A 19,179-nucleotide genomic window follows, 5' to 3' on the forward strand; every position below is an offset into this window, starting at 1 on the left:
GATTCCCCAGGACCCATGTAAAGCCAGGATGTACAAAGCAGCAATGCATCTGGAGTTTGTTTGTAGTGGCAAAAGGCCCTGGTGTGCACCTCTCTTTTTTCTAAAGTTTAAAAAAATTATTTGTTTTGGGTTGGAGAAATAGATTAGCAGTTAGGGCACTTGCCTACAAAGCAAAAAGACCCAGGTTTGATTCCCCAGTACCCACATAAAGCCGGATGCCCTGGGTGGCATATACATCTGGAGTTCAGTTGCAGTAGCTAGTGGCCCTGGCATGCCCATTCTCTCCCTCACATAAATAAATAAAATATTTAAAAAAAAATTTTTTTTAAGAGGAGGCAGATAGAGAGAAGGGGTGCACTACAAACAAATCTAGACATATGCATCATCTTGTGCATCTGGTGTCACATGGCAATGAGGAATTGAACCTGGGTCATTAGGCTTTGCAGGCAAGTACCTTATCCGCCAAGCCATCTCGCCAGCCCTATAATTTTTTTTTTTGAAGTAGGGTCTCCCTGTAGCCCAGGCTAACCTGCAATTTACTATGCAGTGTCAGGATGGCCTCAAACTCATAGCGATCCTCCTACCTCTGCCTCCCGAGTGCTGAGATTAAAGGTGGGTGCCACCACACCCGGATCCCAATTATTTTTTTTAAAAGAGCATGGGCCAGGCAGAGGTAGGAGGATCGCCTTGAATTTGAGGCCATCCTGAGACTACTGAGTGAATTCCAGCTTGGGCTAGAGCAAGACCCTACCTTGAAAAACCAAACCAAACCAAACAAAAAAAACCCGCAGCATGGAAGGCAGCCTGTCTCCCAGAACCAGCCCGGCCTGAGAAGAGCGACCGGCCGTGGGGGTTGGGAGCTGGCAAGTGTACACGAGGGTCAAGACGCTGATGTTTCTCTTTATTGACAAAAGTCACAGTATTGCAGACTTCGCTCAGTGAATGGTACGTGAATGGTAACCAAGGGCACCCAAGAGTGACTGACAAGGCCCCGAAGGGTGTGGGTGTCCTTCAGCTCTCCTCACAGCACCGCTACCGCCCACGCCTTGCTCGTTCCACTCAACGGGAGGTGGCTGCGGAGATGAAGTCACTTGGAGGCAGCTGTGCCCACTCACCAAGGGAAAGACAGAAGCAGCATTATACTGGCATTCGGGACACCACTGCACTCTGGGCCGGGCCAGCTCCTTGCCCCCTCCCCAGACCTGGGCAAAGACCCAGGCAGAAAGACTACCACTTGGCAGCAGAGGGGTAGGTCACATGACAGTTCTGGAATGACTACTGGGAGATGTCCATCCGCAGCGACCAGTCACTCTCCAAAACACCTTTCAAGAACAGTGCGGTTCAAAGGGCTTCGGGAAGTACTCCAGGCACTGTGGCAATGAGTCACTCTTGGACCCTGGAGCTTGGGGTGATTAAATCGACACAGGGCTGCAGCACGAAGAGAAACCTCAACTCTTGCCCTCTGAGAGAGAAGCAACCCCATGTCTGTCTGGAAGTCGGAGCCTGAGGCTCCGTAGTGCTATGTATGGGATCAGCTATGGAGTTCTGCAAAGTTCAACGAGGGGAACATGCATGAAGCACTCGCCCCATGTCTGTCCCTCATCCTCCCTGCTGAATTTGGGGGTCCAAGCTAGATTTAGGGCCAGAGATCCTGGGCCTGCCCAGAGCCCTGCGGGGAGAAGGGGAGGGTGCAAACCGTTTGGTGTGCTCCAGGAAAGCAGAGGGTTAGGGATGCAGGAGCAGGAACGACATGAGCTGCTATTCCCCTAGTGATGCCACTTCTCTGTCTGGCCAGTGGTCCCTTCTCCAGCCTAACCTACTAGGCACAGCAGCTCTTCACTCTATCTTGTTTTCCTTGACGACCCTCCAGTTTTCTTTTTTTCTGAAAGATGATAGGATGGATGTCTGTGACCCTTTGGAGGGGTGACTGACTTTCCTCAAGGTCATTTAATGTGCTATAAAAATTGTGGCACAGCCAGACAGGCTTCGGAGGTGCCAGCATGTGCTTACACTCGTGTTGATACGGAGGAGGCAGCGAGAGCCTGGGTACACACACGTCTATGCTACTGTACAGACACAGAGAAGAACGAGGACAGCAAGACTCCTGGGCAAAAGCCAGCTGGGCATGGTCAGCCAAATGCTCAGAGAAACCCCACTTGGCACAGAGTAGTCCTTCCAGAAACTGCTACCCTTGTCCCCTGTGAACCGCTGAGCTGTGATCCAGAGGCGCTGGGGCTGGAGACGCCCAGGGCTGCTGTGCCTGAGGCTGCTTCTGTGGGTAGCAATTCCTGAGGCCGTCTTCCTGCCCTATACCAAAGGTGTCTAGGGAACATGGAGGGTTCTCCAGCCCTCTGCCTTCCATGAGACTCAAGCTCAGGGAGGAAGGGCAGACACAAACCTGAAGAAGTGAAGCACTGATCCTTGCCAACTCCGACTCCCCAGGAAAGTCACGTGGGTCAGAGCCCTCATGCGCACACACTGCTGGGGATGGGGCTGCGGGGTTGGCCACAGTCAGAAATCAGGGAGACACACAAGGATCACCATCAGTCAGCACATATTCGAGAGACAGTCACAAAAACACCGCCTTTAGCTACGACAACACATCAAATTTGGCCACTTCCACAGAAAGAGCCTTCCTCACCCCAAGCCACCAGGGGGTCCACAAAGTCCTTTCTCTTTGGTCCAGTTCAAGAAGCTGGGGAGGAAAACAGGGTCAGTGGGATAAGAAAAGGCTACAGAAGCAGTCATGGCAACTGCCTAGCACTCGTACCTGTCCAACATGGCTCAGGACGCCACCACCTCAAACTTCCTCCTGAAGGAGCCAGGCAAAGCCACTCATGGGAGCAGAGGACCACCGTGAACCAGGAGCAGCACCACCACCACCCTCCAGCTACAGCACAGGACACCTCATCCTCCTGCCTTAGAGGCTCTGCTCATAGGAATGTGTGTCCTTTGGCAACTCTATTCTCTACCCACAGCCTCAGTTCACCACACTGAAGCTAGAAGGTCTGCACTGCCTCCTGCCTCGGATGCCTCAGAAGGGGAAGAATGGTCCAACAGCCATCAGTGTCCACCATGGCACACGGGAAGGTGAGACCAGGGCACAGCAACAGTCTTCTTTTTGTTCCACCTTCCTTGACGTCTAGACCTTCTTCCACCTTCCCAGCTCCCTACAGGCTCCAGCTGCTGCTGTGAAGTTCTGTCGTAACACTGATTAAGAAAACAGAAGCGGGGTTCTGAAAAGGGGCTGTGCAGCCAGAGGTGCGTTATCTTCGGAGTCTGGAGGACGGGTGGGGTTCCTTTGGTTTTGACAGAACACTTCTTCACCAGGGGCCGGGTGCAGCTTTGCTTTGCAGTTGCTCGGTTACTATACAGATGCAAGACTTTACGTCACAGAGCTGCTCTGCAGGGTTGCTCTCTTGCCCTTAAGACTCTGGAAGTGCAGATTCTCAGCTTACATCCGAGAGCCTCTCTCTTGAAGAATCTAAAAGTAGAAAATGGAGGAGAAGGCTGAGGCTTCTGGGCAGACTGCAGAAGGAGGGAAAGACCCAGGGGTTTGGCGGTAGAGCACTGGACGTAGCAAGCGTGGGGCCTTGCCTCCTGTCCCCAGCACTGGGGTAAAAGATTACTTCATCAAGGGATTTAAACCATAGTGTATTATCTGACTACAATGGAATTAAGCTAGAAATCCATGACAAAAATGATTTTAAAATTATTTATTTATTTGAGAGCGACAGACACAGAGAGAAAGACAGATAGAGGGAGAGAGAGAGAATGGGCGCACCAGGGCTTCTAGCCTCTGCAAACGAACTCCAGACGCGTGCGCCCCCTTGTGCATCTGGCTAACGTGGGACCTGGGGAACCGAGCCTCGAACCGGGGTCCTTAGGCTTCACAGGCAAGCGCTTAACCGCTAAGCCATCTCTCCAGCCCCAAAAATGATTTTAAAATGATTTAACGGAAGCAAAGCAAAGCCCACAGGTGCTTCCCGGGCCCTGTGAGCACCACACAAGCCTTGGCAGCTCTGGAGCAGGGCAGCAACACGGAGTGCTCAAGCTGCAAAAGATGTTCTTGTTGAACACGGTTGGGCCCAAAGGTTCTGTGCTGTTCTGTGCTGTTGGACCAAAGTTTTCCATGCTAAAAGAAGTGGTTCAAGGTCAGACAAGACCTTTCCTCTTTAGGCTCTAGAAAGGGAGCAACAACTTCAGAGAACACAGGCAGAAGTGCAACAAAACTTTGCTTTGAAGCCAGGCGTGGTGGCGCACACCTTTAATCCCAGCACTCAGGAGGCAGAGGTAGGAGGATTGCCATGAGTTCAAGGCCACCCTGAGACTACATAGTGAATTTGAGGTCAGCCTGGACTACACTGAGACCCTACCTTGAAAAACAAAAACAAAACAAAAGAAAAATACCACACTTTGTCCCCAACATGACAAAGCCTGGAGAAGTCACCCTTTCCAGGTGTATAATTCCTACCTGGAAATGCCTGCCATTGCTCTATACATCCTGATCTAAGTCCAGCAACCAGAAGGATGATGAGGGGAGGCCCAGTTGGCCACTGCTGAAGAGGGCGGAGCTGAGCTGCAATAGCAGGGGAGGCTGGGCACACGGGAGCCAATGCGCAGGTGCAGAAGCCAGGTCTTACCTTTGCCTTTTCGCTCGGCTCTATGACAATGCCATTGGTAGAATTATTTAGCTCTCTGGAAACAACACAGAGGAATTCGGCCTGGTCCTCATTTCCATAGTTATAGGAGGAGCCAATGCTGATTAGCTGGCAAAAGAGGAAGATGATGACCACACAAGCATACACAAAGTGCCACACAAATCAGACCCTCCTCCTCACTGGACTTTGTAGCTCCGTATTTCAACAGATAGTGAGCTCTTAGGGACAACCATGGAACTAACAGCTGCAAACAAATATGGCGTTGCTTCAGCCCAGCTCATTCATGAGCAAGAGTCCTGACCAGGAAACGGATGCACAGGACCTGGAAAGCACCACTGAACCACTCTGCAGCTACCAAAAGCTGCATACTGTAACACTTTTTTTAAAAAAAATTATTTATTTTATGAGAGTGAGAGAGGCAGACACACGGTGGGAGCGGTGGGGGGAGAATGGGCGCACCAGGGCCTCCAGCCACTGCAAACAAACTTCAGATACATGTGCCCCCTTGTGCATCTGGCTAACTTGGGTCCTGGGGAATCGAGCCTTGAACCGGGGTCCTTAGGCTTCACAGGCAAGCACTTAACTACTAAGCCATCTCTCCAGCCCCTCTTATAATACTTTTAAAATATATATATATATATGTTTATTTATTTGTGAGGGGGAAGGAGAGAAAGGGTGTGCCAGGGCCTCTAGCACTGCAAAGGAACTCCAGATGCATGTGCTACTTTGTGTATCTGGCTTTACATGGGTACTGGATAATCGAACTCAGGTCATTAGGCCTTAACCACTGAACCATTTCTCCAGCACCCACCCCCCTTTTTCTATTTTTGGTTTTTCCAGGTAGGGTTTCACTCTAGCTCAGGCTGACCTGGAATTCACTATATAGTCTCAGAGTGGCCTCAAACTCATGGAGATCCTCCTACCTCTGCCTCCTGAGTGCTGGGACTAAAGCCATGTGCCACCACACCTGGCTAATGCTTTTAAAATTTTTTATTTCATTATTTATTTGTGAGGAGAGAGAAGGGAGGGGCACACCAGGGCTTCTTGCTGCTGCAAGCAAACCTTAGGTGCATGTACCATTTTGGGTATCTGGCTTTACATGAGTGCTGGGTAACTGAACCCTGAGCCAACAGGCTTTGCAAGCAAGAGCCTTTAAGCACTGAGCCATCACCCTAGCCCTACTGGAATACTTCTAATCTTTTTGGAGAACTGAATTTAGTATTTAATGCCAAATAGAAAATATGCATGTAGAGGGTGAAGCTGAGTCGGCGAGTAAGGTCGACTTCACAAGCACTCGAGGACTCACCCTGGAATACCTGCTCAATGACTGGGTGCCCCTGTGCCAGCTTCCTCGTCCACACCACAGACGCAATGCGGAGACTCCATCCTCCCTCAGAACGTTAACAAGTTTAGAAAGCAGCATAAGAAGCCACCCTTTATGAGGGCCAGAGGGGTAGGTCAGAGGTAGAGTGCTTACCTAGAATGTGAGAGCCCTGGGTTCAACCCCCAGCACCACAATCATAACGACACGCCCAGAAACTAAGAATTATCCATTACTGGGGCTGAGAGAAGGCTCAGCAGTTAGGACCCTTGCCTGTAAAGCCTAACAACTTAGGTTTGACTCCCCAGTACACGTACAGCTAGATGCACAAAGTAGTACATGCATCTAGAGTCCATTTGCAGCGGCTGGAGGCCCTGGCATGCCCTTTCTCTCTTTGCTGCAAATTAAGAAAAATATTTAAAAATTATCCACTATTTTCACAAAGACTATCTTATGATGAAGATGATTGTTGTTTTTTGGTTTTTCGAGGCTGGACTCACTCTAGCTCAGGCTGACCTGGAATTCACTATGTAGTCTCAGGGTGGCCTTGGAGTCACAGTGATCCTCCTACCTCTGCCTCATGAGTGCTGAGACTAAAGATGTATGCCACCAGGCCCAGCTGATTATTATTTTTAAATATCTTTTGCTTAAGATTTTGTATCAGGGAAAATACTTCTGGGGGGAAGACTACAAACTCTGGGCAATTTTGCCACTGACACTTGACCAAGAGCTGGCTGACATGGCAGGATTGATTCCAAGGGGCAGACAAGTGTGAGGAGTGAGTGTCCTGGCTCTGAAAAGACAATGCTACACCTGGCCTAGACCCTAGGACTTTAACAGACACTGTGGCTTTTGTTCTGGAAGGTGTGTTTTGGGTGACAGTTCAGCTGCCCTCTTTCTACATAAAAATAGGCACGCTGCGCACAAAACCATATTCCTGTGTGCTGGAGGAAGAAGAACTGAGCAATTCTGCCATCTAATGGATGCAAAGAGTAAAACCCAGATCTCTGCAGCTTTGTTTTGTACCAAGCTAAAAGAGGGAAGGAGGACAGAATATGGGGAACCACCCTCTCTCCCTGCCTGCGCCACTTCTCACTGTGTGTGTTTATTTATTTATTTATTTATTTTTTTCGAGGTAGGGTCTCGCTCTAGCCCAGGGTGTCCTAGAATTCACTATGTAGTCTCAGGGTGGCCTCGGAGTCACAGTGATCCTCCTACCTTTGCCTCCTGAGTGCTGGGAATAAAGAAAGGCGTGCGCCACCACGCCTGCTGAGTATGATTTCTTGGGAGCACACCTGCTATGTATGCTCAGAGTGAGGGAGTTTGGCCCTAGGAGAAGAAAGGCTTATTCCACTCTCCTCCAGGATTCATTCTACAATTATGTCAACACAGCACTTTTGAAAGGAATCCATCTGAGGGAGGAAAACCACAGGGAGGTGCTTTCAAGCCTCTACCAGCTCACTGGGTACTGTCAAGTTCAAATTATGGGTATGAAGCTGGGAGATGTGGTCCTCCTCTCAGCTCTCCCCAGACTATCACACACTGCTGAGCAAATACTGCACACCAAGGAGCTCTTCCCCCACGCTGGGATGGGATCACATCCACCTTCCCCGGGAAACTGACTGCAGAGTTGTGGTCCCTGGGGTGAGGTGATGCGACTGAGCTCTTTGGGAAAGATACCTGCTCAAATTTCCAGCCGTCAGACATGGTGGAGACCATCTGAGTAAGCTCTTCTTCTTGACACTGCAGCACTCTGTACACGTGTTTCACAGGGCCCTGCAACAACCACAGAGAATGAGACAGAGCCAGGGCCCAACCGCTCGCAAACTAGGCAGTGGAGACAGAGCCAGGACCCAGCTACCTCAGGAGGTTCTGGAACTATTCCAAACAGCACCATGAGTTCCTGGTGAAACTTATCAGAGGAAAGAGGGAAAAAGGCCCCAGGATGAGTGAGTAAAATAATCCTGAACTCCAGAGGGATAAATGACATGAGCTTGGCATGCTTACATTTCATGTTTTTCTCATCAATTTACAAAAGGCATTTTTTTTTTCTTTAAAGTGGATTGTAGCTGATATAAACCCTAAAAATGTCTACCAAGCTGGGTGTGGTGGCACATGCCTTTAACCCCAGAATGCGGGAGGAGGATTGCTGTGAGCTTGAGGACAGTCCAGAACTAGTTTTAGGTCAGCCCGGGCTAGAGTGAGACCCTACCTCGACAGAACAACAACAGAAACAACAAATGCAGACTAAGAGATTACAGTGATTACAGGAAGGTTTTGGAGGAGGTGGGAGACAGGGACTCACTATGCAGTCCAGGCTGTCTTAGAACTCACCTATCAGGCTGATCTAACTCCTGATCCTCCTGCCTCAGCCTCCTAAGTGCTGGGACCATGGTGTGCCACCAAGTACAGAAATACTAAGCAAAAAACACATACAAATGATGGGGTTGTTTTTATCCTCTTGCTGATGCTCCCCGGAAATGGTTCAGCATTAAAACAGTAGCATTCTTGTTACAGAAGTGTGGTATTATAAAATATTTAGTTCTTGTCTGCGTTCTTGGACGCACTCCCTAAGCCCTTGGGATTTCCTGAGTAGTAAATTGTCTTGCTGGGCAAAGTGGAACATTTCTACAGTTCCAGCTCCTGGGAGAATAAAGGAGAAGGACTGAGAATTCGAGGCCAGCAGGGCTACATAAAAAAACTATCTCAAGCCGGGCGTGGTGGTGCACACCTTTAATCCCAGCACTCGGGAGGCAGAGGTAGGAGGATCGCCATGAGTTTGAGGCAACCCTGAGACTCTTTAGTGAATTCCAGGTCAGCGTGAGCTACAGTGAGGCCCTACCTTGACCCCTCCCCCTAAAAAAAAAAAATCTCAAAAAACAGCAGAGAAAGAAAAAGTGCCATTGGGCTTCTACTGTGGCTCAGTGATGGAGCATTTGTCTAGGCTTTGTGAGGACCTGGGTGCCATCTCCAGCATTGTTGAAAAATAAAAAAAACCACAAAAACACTAATCCAGCCCCCTCAAAAAAAAAAAAAAAAACAAAAAAAAAACCCCAAACTAAAAGGGTACTGTATAGCTACAATTAACCATAGTACCAAGACTAAAACAGTTCATTCCATGTAAAATATAAGAAAAATTTCCTGACGATTTGCTTTGGTTTTATCTTTAAATTTTGGAAGCAATGTAGGTGTTTTTTCTAGGTAGGGTCTCACTCTAGCCCAGACCAACCTACAACTCACTCGGAGGCTCCAGTTTGGCCTCAAATTTACTACAATCCTCCTACCTCCACTTCTTGAGTGTAGCCTGATTCAACCACAGGTTTTGTATTACAAAACTTAGAGCATCACAAAAGATCTGTGATGTTGGCCACAGTTGACAAAATCCCAGGTATTTAGGATGCCATTATACATATATATATTTTTTCTCTTCCAAAATCAACCACAGTGCTCTGAAAAGGGCCAAAAATTAATCATCCTCACACAAAAAAATCATTATCAAAGACAGTAAAGTAGTTAGAAAGGGGTCAGATCCCTGCATCTTGGGCTGGCCTGAAGACCTGGCACTCATGACGACTGGCACAAGCTAAGGGAGGTCACATCTGGAAATCCACACACAGCCAGCTCCGTCTCTGAACTGCGTGTGAGGAGGGAAAAGAGTATCTTTGAACATCATCACATCCAACTCTGTTTCACTAAATAGAAAGGACAGATGGAAAGATCAATTAACATCATAAAGGTCTTGACATTCCTGGAACAAAACAGCTTCCAACTGGGTATAGATCGACAAGCCTGCAGAATCTAGAGGACTAATTAAGTTAATTGCTGCCATCAAATAGAAATGTTATAATGCTCTCAAGGAAAGAGCTGATGGCAAAGAATGCAGAATGCTTAAGTACCATGATCTGAATGGTTTCAAATTATATGATTCATAGTACCATCAAGATCTCTACTAAGTAATCAAGTTTATTTTAGAATGTGGTAAATGGAAGATAAAGCTAATTTCCAAAATGCCCAAGCTATTTGTTAGATACTTCCATTAAAGAAAGGTGCTATTGAGCCGGGCGTGGTGGCGCACGCCTTTAATCCCAGCACTCGGGAGGCAGAGGTAGGAGGATCGCTGTGAGTTCGAGGCCACCCTGAGACTACATAGTGAATTCCAGGTCAGCCTGAGCTAGAGTAAGACCCTACCTCAACCTCAACCCCGCACCCTCAAAAAAAAAAAAAAAGAAAAGAAAGGTGCCATGGAGGCCAAGACAAGTGAGCCTGGATCCTGTCTCACACGGCAGCCTGCTCACCAAGTGCACGTTCACCTGGGAGCAGCAACAAAACACCCTTTCAACCATCGGCCAGGGTAAGTCACCTTTCAGGCTTTGCAAGCAGCTGGAGAGAGAGTGGGTAAGAGACTTCATTTTGTATCACTGGCATCAGTTTTTCATCCAGAAACTGCATTTAGAGCCAGAAAATGCTGATATAAGAGGTCTAATACAGAAAATGCTGATATAAGAGGTCTAATACAGAAAATGCTGATATAAGAGGTGTAATACAGAAAATGTTGATATAAGAGGTGTAATACAGAAAATGCTGATATAAGAGGTCTAATACAGAAAGAGCAAAGCACTAGCTGTACTTGTAGAGATACTCGGAGTACTTTTCTTCCTTCCTTCCTTCCTTCCTTCCTTCCTTCCTTCCTTCCTTCCTTCCTTCCCTCCCTCCCTCCCTCCCTCCCTCCCTCCCTCCCTCCCTCCCTCCCTCCCTCCCTCCCTCCCTCCCTCCCTCCCTCCCTCCCTCTTTCTTTCTTTCTTTCTTTCTTTCTTTCTTTCTTTCTTTCTTTCTTTCTAGAAAAAAGAGTATTTGTATTTGTTTTCAAGCAGAGAGAGATAGAAAGCAGACAGAATGGGTATGCCAGGGCCACTAACCACTGTAAGCAAACTCCAGATGTATGTGCCACTTTATGTATCAGGCTTTGTATGGCACTAAAGAATCAAACTCAGTCCTTAGGCTTTGCAGGCAAGCATCTTAACCACTGAGCAATCTTTTCAACCCTGTGTTCTCTCTCTCTCTCTCTTTTCCTTTTTTGTGTGGGGGGGAGGGGTTCGAGGTAGGGTTTCACTCTGGCTCAGGCTGACCTGGAATTAACTATGTAGTCTCAGGGTGGCCTCGAACTCAAGGTGATCCTCCTACTTCTGCCTCCTGAGTGCTGGGATTAAAGGCGTGAGCCACCACGCCCGGCTGTTCTCTTTAATAGCCATAAGGATCAGTGCTGTGACCAATTCCAGAAAGTATGCACTGCATCTGGAGTTCGTTTACAGTGGCTGAAGGGCCTGGCATGCCCATTCTCTTTCTCTCTCTGCTTCTATCTCTCTCTCAAATAAATTAAATTAAATTAAAATTAAGAAAAAAAAAAAGAAAGCATGCACCATTGGGATGAGGCAACCGTGCTACATGACAGATGGCTATGGTGAAGCAGGACTACACCCTGCTACTACTTTCTTACAGACAAGAAAGCGGAGGTCTACTTCCTGCTAGACTCCATGGACCTCCCCCGTTACAGAATCCCAAGGGCCTAAAAGCCACGACAGTAGCAGTTCACCCCATGATGGAAGATGTGTACAACAGGCTAAATATGCCTCATTGCCTGCTTATCCCCTAAAGCAGAGAGTCTGTTTCCACTGAATTAATATAGAAATTGAGATAGTGAGACTGAAGAGATGGCTTAGTGGTTAAGGCAATTGCCTGTGAAGACTAAGGACCCAGGTTTAATTGTCCAGGAGCCAGATGCACATGGTGGCACATGCATCTGGAGTTCGTTTGCACTGGCTAGAGGTCCTGGTGTACCTATTCTCTCTTTCTCCCCCTCTGTCTGTCTCTAATAAATAAATAATAAAATATCAAATATTTTTTAAAAAAGAAATTGAGATAGCATAATGAAGAGACCTAATATTCTTTTTCCAGAAGCACTAGCCATGGCTGGTTTCAAGTGATGTGACATTGCCACAGGCTTGTCCTAGTAAAGGGCCACCAACAGGTGGAAGCAAGACTGCATTTAGGCCTTATAGTGAGGGAGATTGACCTTGTATCAGCAGGAGCAAGCAGAGGGAACCTGAGGCAGACAGATCCTCAAGTTCAAGGCCAAGCCTGCGAGCTATGGACTTAAAGTGGCTTAGGCGTCTCCCTTCTAAAGGGATCAAGGGCTGTTGTGTCTTCTCTGCTAATTCTCCTTCCTTTACTCATTTTTACCACGGTGGTTGAGAATGGGCCATTCTCCTGGTAGAGGGACACTGTTCCACCCAGACCTCCAACCCAGGAGAAGGAGTCATTTTCAAATCACACGCACACTCAGACAGCCACACAAATACTTTCCCTTTAGAGTTTCAAACACCTTACCTGCGAAGTCCTGCTCTCATTGTCTCGTATCCTTTCCTTAACCAGCCGCACAAGTGATGCAATATTGTAAAACTCTGCTTCTTCCAGCACACCTGGAGCAAGAAGCACACTAGTCAGAGTGTGAATTCACCAGGGAACAGCAAAGTGAGGCTCGCCAAAAGCTGCGTTTTTCAAATAAAAATCTGATTTCTTTCAATCTAAAACATTTAGGAAATACGACTCTGCTGGTTAGGGGAAAACCACAACCCTTTCTTCAACTAAAGTCAGTCAACAGCAGAGTCTACTCTGCTCACTATTTCACCCCATCCTCTTCACACTGACCATGTCACTTAGTTCCTAGAACACTGGACAACTCTTGACCTGGCAACTTTATCCTAAAAAACCCAAGAGTATTAATCCCAGCACTCGGGAGGCAGAGGTAGGAGGATTGCCATGAGTTCAAGGCCACCCTGAGATGACAGAGTTAATTCCAGGTCAGCCTGGACCAGAGTGAGACCCTACCTCGAAAAACCAAAAAAAAAAAAGGCTGGAGAGATGGCTTAGTGGTTACGCACTTGCCTGTGAAGCCTAAGGACCCCGGTTTGAGGCTCAATTCCCCAGGACCCATGTTAGCCAGATGCACAGGAGGGCGCATGCATCTGAAGTTCATTTGCAGTGGCTGAAGGCCCTGGCACGCCCATTCTCTCTCTCTCTCTCTCTCTCTCTCTGCCTTTCTCTCTCTGTCACTGTCAAATAAATAAATAAAAATAAAAACAACAACAACAACAAAAAACCAAGAGTATTAGTGCATGCATATAAATGTATGTGGATCAAATTTAACAGGATATTTATTATTTGGAGAAAATTATAAGACAATGTAGGGCTGGAAAGATGGTTTAGCGGCTAAGGAGCTTTCCTGCAAAGTCTCAGAACCCACGTTTGACTGCTCAGATCCCCTGCAAGCCAGATACACAAGGAGACACAAGTGCGCAAGGCCACACACATGCACAAGGTGGCACCTGCGTCTGGAGTTCGATTACAGTGGCTGCAGACCTGGTGTACAAATTCTCTCCTTCTCTCTTGTATAAAAAAAAGGCCAGTCTGTTGGGCTTGCCTCAAAAAAAAGACAATGTAGATCAGTGGTAGGAATGCTTGACTACCATGTCCAACTTGGGGGTTTGACCCCCAAGTGCAAAAAAAGGTAATCATAAATTCTCTTACTAACCAAAATCAAAGGCTGTAGGCAGGATAATTATGGGACATGTGATCCTGTGTTAGGAAGATATTTTGTTATAAGAAACATTATTAGGAAAATAGATATAACTGGAATATAGATGCAGATAAAATTATCAATATTAAATTTCCTGAGTTGATAACAAGATTATGTAAAATCCTTGATTTAAAAAAAAAATACATAGAATTATTATTTTTGGTTTTTTGAGGCAGGGTCTCACTCTAGCCCAGACTGACCTGGAGTAATTTTATGTAGTCTCAGGGTGGCCTTGAACTCACAGTGATCCTCCTACCTCTGCCTTCTGAGTGCTGGGATTAAAGGCGTGCACCACCACACCCAGCTTTAGAATTATTATTTTTTGGTGTGTGTGTGGGGGGTATGTGTGCATGTTGCATGTACATGTTGCAAGTGGAGGCCAGAAGTCTATGTCGAGTATCTTCCTCAATCATGCTCCACCTTTTGTTGTGTGTGTGTATAATGTGTATATATGTGTGTTCAGGAGTCCTCTGCCAATCTCCATATTGTTTCCAAGAGACAAAGTCTCTCATTGAACTGAAATGGTCATTTTGAGTCAGATTGGCTTACCAGCAAGCCTATTTCCACTGCCTCCCCCCAGAACTGGGGCTACAGGCATATGTGGCCATGCCCAGCTGTTTATATAGGTACTGAGGATTGAACTCAGGCCTCATGCTTGCACAGCAAGCACTCTTACTCAATTCATCTTAGTTATTTTTTTTTCAATTTTGTTTTATTAACAACTTCTATAGAGCGACAGAGTCAAACGGAGAGAGAGAGAGAGAGAGAGAGAAAGAGCGCGCGCGCGCAAGCGACTACATGCCAGAGCATCCAGCCACTGCAAACGAACTCCAGACGCATGCACCATCTTATGTGTCTGTCTTACATGTGTCCAGGGAATTGAACCAAGGTCCTTTGACTTTGCAGGCAAGTGCCTTAACCACTAAGCCACCTCTCCAGCCCTAGTTTTTTTTGTTTTTTTTTTTTTGAGAGAGAACTGGTGTGCTAGGGCCTCAGCCACTGAAATTGAACTCCAGTTGCTTGCACCATCTAGTGGGCATGTGTGACCTTGCACTGGCCTCACCATTGTGCATCTGGCTAACGTGGGATCTGGAGAGTAGAACATGGGTCCTTATGCTTTGCAGTCTAGCACCTTAACTGCTAAGCAGTCTCTCTAGCTCCCATCTTAGGTTTTCCTTTTTCTTTTTCTTTTTTGGTTTTTCAAGGTAGGGTCTCACTCTAGCTCAGGCTGACTTGGAATTCACTATGTAGTCTCAAATTCACGGTGATCCTCCTACCTCTGCCTCCCAAGTGCTGGGATTAAAGGTGTGTGCCACCACGCCCAGCTATTTTTTTCTTATCTTTTTATTGAAAACTTCCAGCTGGAGAGATGGCTTAGCAGTTAAGGCATTTGCCTGCAAAGCCAAAGGACCCAGGTTCGATTCCCCAAGGTCCATGTACGCCAGATGCACAAGGTGGCACATGCATCTGGAGTTCGTTTGCAGTGTCTGGAGGCCCTCCTGGTGCACCCATTCTCTCTCTCTTTCTTTCTCTGTCTGCCTCTTTCCCTCTCTCAATCTCTCAAATAAATAAAAAATTTAAAAAGGTGTGTGTCACCACGCCCAGCAGGAAGATTAATCTTAATTACAAAAACTTCTATACATATACACAATATGACATGATCATAATACCCTCTCATGATTCCTTCTCCCCACCAAGTACCTCCTGCGCTTAATCCCTTCTTTATTCCAATTAGTCTTTCTTCTACTTTGATTTCATTGTTCATCATTTTTTCCCTATTATGTGGGCTCTTTTGTGTGAAATGATTTTTTTTTTTTTTTTGACTCAGGCTGACCTGGAATTTACTATGTAGTCTCAGGGTGGCCTTGAACTCATGGTGATCCTCCTACCTCTGCCTCCCAAGTGCTTGGCGAAATGATTGCTTTTAAAAGGACATATTAAAAGCCAGGTGCTGTAGCTCATGCCTATAATCTCAGCACTCGGGAGGTTGAGGAAGAACTGCTGTTAGTCTGAAACCATTCCAGACTACAGAGTGAGTCTAGGTCAGCCTGGACTAGAATGAGACCTAGCCTCAAAAACAACACAAAAAGAGGACCTTTTTTAAAATTTAAAGTATTTATAAAATGTTCCCTTACAGAGAGGGAACAAGAATGCGTGATACCTCTTTCCAGCAGCTGAAATGGAGCTGTTTTGCAGCCATTTTGTTAATGAGGACAGCCATTACAAGGCTCTTTTTTTTTTTAAATCAGAGTTAAAGATCCCAGATCAAAGTGACCAGGATTTATGGGAGGACCCCAAATTTCAACTCAATTCCTCCAAGGCAGGTGAAACTAAGCCCAGCCTTTTCCAATGAGGACTAAACCCATTTACAGCCAAAAAGCTCCACAAAGCACGAAGTGAGGCAGCCAATGATATACCTGACAAGGGACTGGAGATGAATTAGGTCAGCGGCAACAACTTGCAGGGAAGCATGAGACCAGAATCTTAAAAAGAAACGAGGCCAAGCCTTTATTATAGTTTTCCCGGCTGCACAGTCAAAGTAAAATTGAAAATATAAATAACTGAATGTCAGAGATGCTCCGCTTCAGTCTATGGATACTCACTGCCAGCAAATACTTATTTATTTATAAATGTAACAGGGGATTGTGACAATTCTGCAGGCTCAGAAAGCACTCACAAAGCAATCTGCAAAGCTGAGCTATCTATCTTGCGCCTCACTACGACAGCTGACCACAGTCCAGTGGGGATGCTCCCTGCTTACCTGCGTAAACCTCATTTGCATTTGCACATGCGCCCAGTGAAAATCTCAAAGGAACCTTAGGTGTATGAAACAGCTTTAACTCAAGGTTGGAAATGCCCAGTGCAAACTGCTCTTACCTTCCTCTGCTAACTCCTTCGTAATGATGAGTTTCCCATGGCGGAGGTAGTTCAGGATAGGACCAAAGTAGGTGGGGTCTCTGTCGATCAGATAGGCTCCTGTCTCATCCTGCCAAACAAGCACAATCAAGCGCTGTGAACCTTTCCGGAGCATTTTAAAACTGAGCTCGCCCCCTTCTGTGTCAGTCCCCTAGGACAATGATTCATTCCATCGGCTACAAACAAACAAACAAGCAAGGACAAGTTTTGCTAAGCATTTCCTTATTTCAAACTTTTGGCCAGGAGGCCAGGTTTATGTACCTTGTGCTTGAATATCATTTTGGGTGGGGTGTTACAGATGCAAAGTCATACCCACCCGCTAGGCCACTTACTGCCTTGACCTACAATATCTGGACAATTACCAACATTCTTCAGTAGGATACAGACTATAAGGGAAGAAAACCACATAGCTGTGAGATTTAAATCTTTGCTGAGAATGGGCATTCTCCATTGCCTCTGAATCACATTCCTAATTCTAAGAAAACCTCCATGCTGCTGGCAACCCTCCTGAGCCCAAGGCCAAAATCAGTGGGAGTCTGCATTGCCAGCTGTGATCTCACACACCCTAGAGCTCTGTGCCCAGGGGAAGCGTGGTACTGCCAGGACTTGGCTCACAGAAACCTTAATCCTACTCATCTTTACAGTAAAAGAAACAAGAGGGGGAAAAAAAAAAAAAAACTGGCTTGAATGGCCAGAAGGAAGATTCATGGTATATAAAAATAATTCTTCATAAACATGGATCCTGGAATCTCTTTAAAGTTAGGGTAGCATAAGTTCCTATCAATTTGGTATTTATCAAGGAAGAGTAATATTTGAAACTGACAAAGGTTCCTTGCAACTCCAGTTGTTTCAAAGTAACCAGCAGCATGCTATATGGGATGGTAGGTGGGTTAAACTATGGCCAGTGCCTTTAAGTTGAGAAGAACCCTTAGAAGTTAAAAATCCTAGTAGGACTGCTTTCAATGCAGTCTTACAGACACAAAATGGCCTGGATACCCATGACCTCGCAATGCCTGGTACTACCTACACAGGACCCTCATCATAGGAGGAAAAGATGACATCAAAATAAAAGAGAAACCGGGTGTGGACGCCTTTAATCCCAGCACTCAGGTGGTAGTGGTGGAAGGACCGGTGGTGAGTCTGAGGACAGCCTGAGACTACATAAATTCCAGGTCAGCCTGGGCTAGAGTGAGACCCTACCTCGAAAAACCAAAAACAATAAAAATAAAATAAATAAAAGAGAGACTAGTTAGAGGAGGAGGGGATATGATGGAGAGTGGATTTGTGAAGGGGAAAGTGGGGGAGGGGAGGGAATTATCATGGTTGTTTATAATTATGGAAGTTGTCAATAAAAAAGTTAAACATTTTAACAGTGGTTCAAATCGGAAATGGGTTAAGTGTCTTATCCTTACTCAATCTTTTGGTTAGCAGTCATGCACCTTGCCTAGCAGAATTCCTGTCTTCGCTTTCCCTGGTTCCTAACAGGTCAACAGCTCGGCTTAGATTTGCCGGGGTGAATGTAACCTCTTTCCAGGGAATGTTTATGATCTCAAAATGTACCTAAACGGTGATTGCTACCACAAACAAGTTCTTGGACCCGGAAAACCTCAGGAGTATATCACAAGAAGCACTTCCCGCGGCAGGGGACATTCTATGATTAGATCCAGATTTTCACCTAAACTTGACACAGGGTCCGAGAGGAAGTCGGTGAAAGCTACGAAGATGCCTACGCTAACCCTGACCCAGTTCTGGATCCATCGGTGAGGGGCTGGAGAGGAGACCTGAAAAGATGGAAGGAGAGGGGCAGGCGATATGGGAAGAGGGTATTAAGTGGGTGCAGGTGGGCAGCGCCATGGAGGAGGCCCAGGAGAACGAAGGGCGGGGTCAGAGGGAAGCGGGGTGTGCCTGAACATGGGGTGGGATCCTGCAGAATACTATAAGCAGGGGGATGACAGGGGTCTCAACGTGAGGGGCCTGTGCTGAGAAAGCGTGTCTCAGTACGGACGGGGGATGGGAGTCGGGGGGGAGGGAGGGTGGACAAGCCTAGGAGGTGACGGGGACCCAAAAGGCCGGGGGCGCGCCCGAGGGCGGGGCGCACCTTGTCCGAGTCCAGCTCCGGGTCCTCCTGGCAGCAGAGGCGGCAGAGGAAGGACTTGGGCTCCCGACCTAGGGTCTGTCTGGTGGTCACGAAGTAGGTGCCGCCCACGTTCAGCCGGACCCAGCGGGCCGATCCGCCGCCGCCGCCCCCCGCCCGCTCGGGAGGTCCGGGACCCGGTTCCAGAGGCTGCGCGACCGCGGCGGCGAGCGGGCGACCGTGCCCGCGGGTCATCGGGCCAATCGGGCGAGGGCTGGGGGGTCCACGGCCCGAGCCGCCCCCGTCTACCGCCCCATTCCCGCCACCCCCTCCCAGCCCGGCCATCGCCGGGTCCAGCTGCAGCTCCGCCATCTTGGGCCGCCGCTGCCCGCGCGCCTTCGCCGCCGCCGGGCCGGCCCATTTCTCGGCAGGGAGAGCCGGGCCGGCCCATCGGCGGGGGTGGGGCAGGGGGAGAGGGGACGGGGAGCGCCCCCAACCAGCTGGCGGGGGGGGGGGGGGGAACCCCGGCGGCGCAGGCGCCGTGTCCGTCCTCGGAGGCGGGACTTCCTTGAAT

General features: G+C 47.7%; 1 protein-coding gene across 1 annotated transcript; it reads right to left on the reverse strand.

The window, feature by feature from the left end:
* Window positions 1-880: 880 nt before the first annotated feature.
* On the reverse strand, window positions 881-18,977 carry Kctd2 (potassium channel tetramerization domain containing 2). The gene is made up of 6 exons (XM_004655171.2): window positions 18,630-18,977; window positions 16,493-16,601; window positions 12,367-12,458; window positions 7,663-7,758; window positions 4,644-4,769; window positions 881-3,484 (listed from the first exon to the last, which is right to left on the reverse strand). The coding sequence occupies exons 1-6, from the start codon at window positions 18,975-18,977 to the stop codon at window positions 3,455-3,457; spliced, it is 801 nt and encodes a 266-aa protein (XP_004655228.1). The 3' UTR covers window positions 881-3,454.
* Between the last annotated feature and the right edge of the window lie 202 nt (window positions 18,978-19,179).

The sequence above is a fragment of the Jaculus jaculus genome, chromosome 9 (genome assembly GCF_020740685.1).
Source record: "Jaculus jaculus isolate mJacJac1 chromosome 9, mJacJac1.mat.Y.cur, whole genome shotgun sequence".
Taxonomy (NCBI): Eukaryota; Metazoa; Chordata; class Mammalia; order Rodentia; family Dipodidae; genus Jaculus; species Jaculus jaculus.

Excerpts from the sequence above, each read along its gene's own strand:
- Kctd2 (XM_004655171.2), bottom strand. The coding sequence starts at position 18,977 with ATGGCGGAGCTGCAGCTGGACCCGGCGATGGCCGGGCTGGGAGGGGGT. Across the intron at positions 12,459-16,492 it reads GAAGGAGTTAGCAGAGGAAG|GTGTGCTGGAAGAAGCAGAG; the intron begins GTAAGAGCAGTT and ends TTCTTGCTCCAG. Across the intron at positions 3,485-4,643 it reads AGCCGAGCGAAAAGGCAAAG|ATTCTTCAAGAGAGAGGCTC; the intron begins GTAAGACCTGGC and ends TTCTACTTTTAG.